The sequence below is a fragment of the Haliotis rufescens genome, unplaced genomic scaffold (genome assembly GCF_023055435.1).
Source record: "Haliotis rufescens isolate VD_foot unplaced genomic scaffold, xgHalRufe1.0.p SCAF_31, whole genome shotgun sequence".
NCBI classification, from domain to species: Eukaryota; Metazoa; Mollusca; class Gastropoda; order Lepetellida; family Haliotidae; genus Haliotis; species Haliotis rufescens.
In genome coordinates this window covers 137,140-144,250 of record NW_025964013.1, presented here as the reverse complement: position 1 = coordinate 144,250, position 7,111 = coordinate 137,140, and the positions used below count along the sequence as shown (strand labels likewise).

General features: G+C 43.1%; 1 protein-coding gene across 1 annotated transcript; it reads left to right on the top strand.

Moving 5' to 3' along the window:
• The first annotated feature begins 1,588 nt into the window (after positions 1–1,588).
• On the top strand, positions 1,589–5,882 carry LOC124123368. The gene is made up of 3 exons (XM_046486597.2): positions 1,589–1,618; positions 3,598–3,701; positions 4,625–5,882. The coding sequence occupies exons 2-3, from the start codon at positions 3,602–3,604 to the stop codon at positions 5,374–5,376; spliced, it is 852 nt and encodes a 283-aa protein (XP_046342553.1). The 5' UTR covers positions 1,589–1,618; positions 3,598–3,601; the 3' UTR covers positions 5,377–5,882.
• Positions 5,883–7,111: the final 1,229 nt, after the last annotated feature.

The following is a 7,111-nucleotide window of genomic DNA, read 5'->3' as shown; positions in this document are numbered from 1 at the left end:
AAAAACCTATCTAACTTTTCATCTTCTCTCTTATCAACGGAAAATATTAACAATGTTTCGTCGTAAGTGCGTTCCCCCTGCCGTTTATTCAGCATGTACATTTAATTACTTTTTCCATCTTGTTTGTATTATGGCCTAAAGCACTGAATATCGTCTTCTGTCTTTCTGTATTTACTTTCGTAGCATTTAATATACACCGAACAAGATACACCCATTGTGTTTAATTAATGTTGACGGGGTCGTTGTCGGCACGACTTCAACAGACACTATAGCCAAAAACAGAATAAAGTAAGGTATCTGGTACCCTAAACGGCGTCGGGTCCATAACCCGAACTGAAAACCGGTTCAAGTTGTAGTTCTGGTTCGCCTGAGTGCATGCTTGGTAATGCTGTGCATCGCGGAATATTAGAGTACTTACTGTACGTACGTCACTGTGTATGCTCGGATTTTATATTGTACGTTGAAATGCATCTCATACAACACTATGACAGTTCCGGTTTGTGGAAAGGAAATACCATGATGACTTTTACCGCGGTTTGGCATCCAAGACGAGTCGTATACGTAAGCGTTCAAGGAACCGGTCAAGCGCACTGTGCAATGCGGCCTGCGGCGGAGGAACCGGTCAAGCGCACTGTGCAATGCGGCCTGCGGCGGAATGGACAAAAGACATATCTGTAGAACCCGTGCCGACAACGACCCCTTCAGCTTTAGTATTCACCAATAAAATGGTTCACTTACACTCGTAGCATATAATGCATACATTAAAAACTACTTTTAATAAAGATCTGACTATTATTTCGCGAGAATTATAATGCGTCCTTCATTTTTGTAAGTGCGACGTGTGTCGCAGTGATTTCGCGAGAATTACGCGATACCATGTCCGCCATTTATGAGGTAATCTGTCCTACCATTCTCACGGAACCGGAAGTCACATATGGTCATGTGCAGAATTCTCAGAACGTCACAAGTGAGTGAGTGAATATGGTTTTACGTTGCGTTTAACAATATTCCAGCAATATCACGGCGGGGGACCCCAGAAATGGGCTTCACGCATTGTACCCATGTCGGGAATCGAACCCGGGTCTTCGGCATGACGAGAGAACGCTTTAACCACTAGGCTACCCGACCGCCCCAGAACATAACTAAGGGCGAGGTTGATCCTGTCCGAGCAGAGCCGGATATACTACTTACAGTATGTTTATGGTTTTAATAACACGCCACATAGAATTCCACAATGTAAACCATAATGTCAACGATGAGTATAATCTAGGGTCCGTGGGGTAGCCTGTGGTTAAGCGTTCTTCACGCCCAAAACCCGGGTTCGATTCCCCACATGGGTACTATGTGTGAAGCCAATTTCTGGTGTCCCCCGCCGTGATATTGCTGGAAAACGGCGTAACTTTATACTCACTCACGAATACGAAGTAAATCAAACCGATTGTCGCCGGTTTAATAACAATAATCAACGTTCACATCAATGGACATTGTTGGTGTGTTGACAGCTTAATGTCGTGTATTTTAAGGACGCTTCCGCCGGCTGTTAATCTGGTAGCCAAGGGAGCTAACTCTTTCTTCACTGTGAACTTTGTACTCATTTGGCCAGGGACGCGTGCACGAGGTGAGTGTTGAACCTGGTCAAGACGGAGAATGTCTCCTGTCCATTATAATGCGCTACATGTGTTTTCACTTTCATGGACTTCATGGGAAAAGTGTGTTGTGCAGGCACGGTTTAAAACTGGGACATTTAATGAAACGAACTGAGAATTTGTTACATCCTTTCACGAGGACAGTATGGGTTACCTCCCTTTTTGAGGGGGTGCGGATTACTACTCTATTTCAACGCATGACAACGCTCTTCGAATCCTAGTTTGTTTGGTGTTTAACGCCGCACTCAGCAATATTCCAGATATAATAGAGACGTGCCGCTACACAGAGCTAAGGATTGTCCCATAATGTTTTCCTTATAGATTCCCAATTCAACACATTTCATACTAAGACCCTGTCATAATGTTCATGAATCGTAATTTCACGAAAATTGCAACACGATTCGCTTCCTGAAACAGTTGCCTTCAAATATATTTTTTATATACAATTTTCTTTGTACTTTTCGGGTTGGATCGAATCATTTTTAGCCGGATAAAACTTCTCTACCGGTCGGGTTTCCACTCGACAAGTAAATAAGTAAATATACTATTGCATTAACTAAATTGTATATATTATATGTACTCGCATATGAAGGGTAGTGTTTCAGGATGGGAGTCATGTTGCATATTTTTGTATGTTTCTCATCTCCAACCTCAACCAACAAGGAAGCGGGCGGGCAATATTTTCGAAAAAAAACAATGAAAAAAACCAAACAAACTGTTTTCACTAACTGTGTAACATATTTTATGGACCCATGAAGATCCGGGGTAGAATATGTCTTCAGCAACCCATGCTTGCCGTAAAAGGCGACTAACGGGATCGGGTGGTCAGGCATATCATCGATGCCAATTGTGTGGATTTGCTCATGTCAGTCACTGCATTGTCTGGTCCAGACTCGATTATTTACAGACTGCCGTCATATGGCTTGAATATTGCTGAGTACGGCGTTAAACGTTTTGAAAATTTAAAGTATAGAACACCTCATAACACCCCTTTCATTAATTAAAAATGTAGATCAAGTCGCTTTGCCTTGGAAGCGAATTTTTAATAAATATTGCTTAAGAAAGATCAAACTGACCTGGATTTCCAGTGTACAATTGTAGGAGTAATTTGTTTTATCTTCCGAAACTGGCTCCCACAGGTGATATGACTTGGGTAAGATCAAGCGATATCGACATTGAAATTGCATCACAATCCAATGACATCGCATATGGCTTTGCTACTGAAGCTGCTTATTACTGTCTCCAAACTGAAAGAGTTGGCAGAATGATGTTGGATGATAAATAAAATCTCACCCTCGTGTCTTTTGACATCAAATATATCTACACTCGTTGATATATTTGATATCAAAAGACACTCGAGTGAGATTCTCTATTTATCACATCGAGGAATACGTTTCCACAGCGGCGAGATTAGAGAATTGAGATCAGATACATTCCTATTTTTTCACGTCGGAACGAAACTTCAGGGCGGGCGGGAGATGGGAAACACAAAATACTGACAGCCTCTGATGAGTACGCATGCACTTTGCTGAAGCATGTAAAGTACCCTCTCGATGCTTCCAGACCGATGAGTACATGGGAAGTTGTATGATCAAAATATAGGTACACATTTTTGAAGGCAGGTGTTTTAGAAAGCGAATCGTGTTTTAGTTTTTAGTGGGATTACGCTTCGTGTACAGTATTGCGGGGATGTGGGTGTGGTACGTTCCTCATCGGGATTCTATTGAGAAAACACTATCGGACAGTACGTGGCTCTGTGCAGCCACAAGTCAACATCAAAGTCATGTACGGATTGCAGCACAGACATACGGTTAACGCAGCTACAGATGGGTTCATGTTAGGTACACCCCAAATATATCTCGCCTCCAACGAATTTAAGTAAAGCACAGAATGTGATCACACCAGTTTCAACATTATGTTTAATTTCTTGATTTGCTGTGTACTTTTTCAGCAAAATGATGGAGACACAAAGCTACCAGATGACCCTGTCCGCGGACGGCAGCAAGTCTGAGATCCTGTATCCACACTTATCGTACAGCGCCTACAGTGGATCGGGTGAGCGAATTTGTTTGCACGATATCCCTCGGAAGTGCCCTAGTTGGTTTGGGGCAGAACTGGGCCCACACTAACTGCAGCTTTTCCCAAGATCTGACTTGAAAAGTTTAACCTGGACCTTAAGCACGTGGACATCCACTCTTGTGGTCCTAGGTCGATATTACAAGGAGTCGTTGTCTGATGGTTGTAATGGTGCTGACTTGGGCATGCGATAATAATATATAATAACATACTGTCAGTTTAACTCCAGTTAGAGAACACTTACCACCACAGCCTATCACTACACCTGGGTATCCCAGGTTGTTAAGCTCCCATCACGGCTTACCTGGGTCGGGTGGGGAGTCGTGGGGGCTGATTATGTCGTGGGTCGAACATTGTTGACAGAACTATCGGGAAACTAACACAGGCACGGCAAATACATATCGGAGATATGCTATGTCCCTTGTATCCATTCCTGAGATTAACGCAAACACCTTTAAAGACAGGCTTAGGATCGCGTGTCGCAATTTGACAATTTCTTTAGATCAATTGTATAATACAAAGGACACCATTTCTGGACAAATACATGTATGTCGTTTGAACATGAATTAACATACACAGCTTTATTGGACATATCTTGCATTGTGATTTGTGAGATACGCTGTGTTTAATCTTTGCGTGTGACGTATGTAGTGTGGTTGCTGCCTGTGGCGGACGCAGTATATATGTAGGCATTGCCTTTGACGTACGCAGTGTGTAGTCACTATCTGTGACGTATGCAGTATATAATCACTGCTTGTGACGTACGCTGTTTGTAGTCATTGCCTGTGAGTAAGCAGTGTGTTCTATATAACTGTTGAATGCACGTTGCAATATCCCCATCCACTGCTGCTAATTGTGAAGGTGTATAACACTATGGGCATAAAACCTATTGCTTATTTCAGGTGGAATCAATCCCTGGTTTTTAACTCGCTGCCTTGAGAGTGGTCGATTCCTGTCAATGTCCAATGGCTTCTGTCATAGTACAGAGTTGTTGTCCCCGGGAGGCATGTTTGTCACCATGAGGATGGAATATGCATTCAAGTGGGAGTTGCTCTGTTCAGCCACTGTGCTGAGCTATTTCCCATACAAGATAGTCGTCACCTTACAAAATGTGGGAAGGACATCCCTTGTGTGGCGCCATCGCATGATCAACCGTCTCGACAACAAGACTCTTGTCTCATTGGATGCCACAATGGTCCTTCTAAACAGAAAGACGAGGAAACCCGTAGCCTTTCCTTCATGGTTTTTAGATAAATATGGACGATTTACTAATGAAGCTATTCGGAAGTCCAGGATCTTAATACCTGACGTTCCCCCGTCACCCATGTCCTTTTCACAATCCATAGCCGTCATGCCTAGCAGCGTGGACGTCAACGACCATCTGAACAACTCGGAATACATAAGGTTTGCCCTAGACTGTGTCGCTGTGGCCAGTGGGAGACACCAGTACGCACACGTGAAGGGGGATGTGAGGAGGTTGTGGCTGGTTGACCTGTCAATATACTACAGGAGAGAGGGGTTTCAAGGTGACGACCTCACTGTAACGTCATGGGAAGGAGACAATCCTGGTGACGTCATGTGTGTCGTCAGAAGAAGTGACGACATTCTCACAGTTCTCTGGATGAGATTTAGAATAAACAAGGCTCACTTGTGAAGTATGTTGACAGGGCGCATTTAAAGATTTACTACATAAGAGTAAACATAATATTCGGGAGCATTAATCCACAAGAACTGATCTGATGATTGAAAAGCCAACAGCCTCGGTGTGACAAATATATGAGGGAGAATTAATGCACAAAAATTGATAGTCAACAGTTGTGTGAATGTTGTTTAATGTCACAGTCAGCAATGTGTCATTTATATAATAAATATTCAAGACAAGTGGTTGACATCGGGTACAATCAGAAGAAGTCAACCAAACCACTGAAAACCAGAACACTGATGATGTCACCCCTAACGATGGAGTACCTGGGACTAATTCTACCCACGTGCCGGGTAGCGGGGGTGGGGAGGAGGGGCTGTGTATTTGTGTTAACTAAATTAATCCTGGAGAGGATACAGAGACTAGACGTACGGGAGAAGTTACTCTTATCCGGTGTCTCCAGCAGAAAGGATCACATGGGCTGAATTTGTAGCTGCAATAAATATACATTTTAACCATAACACAAAACGTCAACGCCAGACGATATCCAGTCTCATTACGACGAAACCACCTTCACTTTGCCACGGTGACCTAATGTTCGGCATCCCACTGTACAGATGTACACACCCGTAAAGATCCAGGGTAGAATAGGTCTTCAGCAACCCATGCTTGCCGTAAAAGGCGACTTTGCATGTCGTAAGAGGCGACTAACGGGATCGGGTGGTCAGGCTCGCTGACTTGGTTGATGCATGTCATCGATCCTAATTGCGTTGATTGATGCTCAAGATATCAATCACTGGATTGTCTGGTCCAGACTCGATTATTTACAGACCGCCGTCATATAGCTGGAATATTACTGAGTGCGACGTCGTTAAACAACAAACAAATTTACAATTCAAAGCCGTTTTAATCGGTCTTAAATATATATTGTCAATGCAAGAGAATTACCAGTCTAACAGGTTAACAGATTCAATTTCGCGAAAATTGGAAATTCTTGAAAAGAATAATTATATTTCAGACTGTCGTAAACTAATATGTTCATTTTGCAACACAAGACATGCTTGTCTCTGAGTGAATATTTCGTAACACAAAGATAACTTGATAAACAGCTACCTGTTTCCTTATGCTGGTATATTGGCACTGCCAGCTTTTAATCTAGAAACATGGTCGATGAAGTTGTAAACTAAACTTTCTTCGTCAAAGTGGCGTCGGTTAAAAGTTTTTCCATCACCCCTGGGTATTGTGTTGGTGACAGCAAAATGTAACGGTCACAGACAACGCCTAACAATTACATTTGATACACCCAAATGGTCTACGGTGTACTATATATGCTGTTCTACACTTGACACTCTGATCCGCAAGTGGACAGAGTGTCCGCCCGGAGAGCGGTACTTAGGGTGTTCGATCCCCGGCCGCGTTATCCTCAAAGACGTTGAGAGATGGTACATGTTGCCCAGCCTTGCTCTCGGTATTAAGGGGATAAAACAAGGACTGGTCGGCTTTCAGTCGGTATATTGTGTCTGCGTGGGGTATTCATGTTAAACAGCGGCATGGTATCTCAGTGGGCTAGCACTATAAACCCGGCATTAGACCAGACTAGTACAAGCAGCCACACACACATACACACACACGTGCTTGCGCCTCGCTGTATAATTGCAATAATAATGAACGCGACCTTAAACCCCGTTAAACCTCACCACCTCTAAAGTGTCAGTTTCCCAACTACCAGATATAACATTAATGTATT

Bases quoted from the DNA above. Each gene is read 5' to 3' on its own strand.
- LOC124123368 (XM_046486597.2), top strand. From the start codon at position 3,602: ATGATGGAGACACAAAGCTACCAGATGACCCTGTCCGCGGACGGCAGC. The intron at 3,702-4,624 runs GTGAGCGAATTT...TGCTTATTTCAG, and splicing joins CAGCGCCTACAGTGGATCGG to GTGGAATCAATCCCTGGTTT.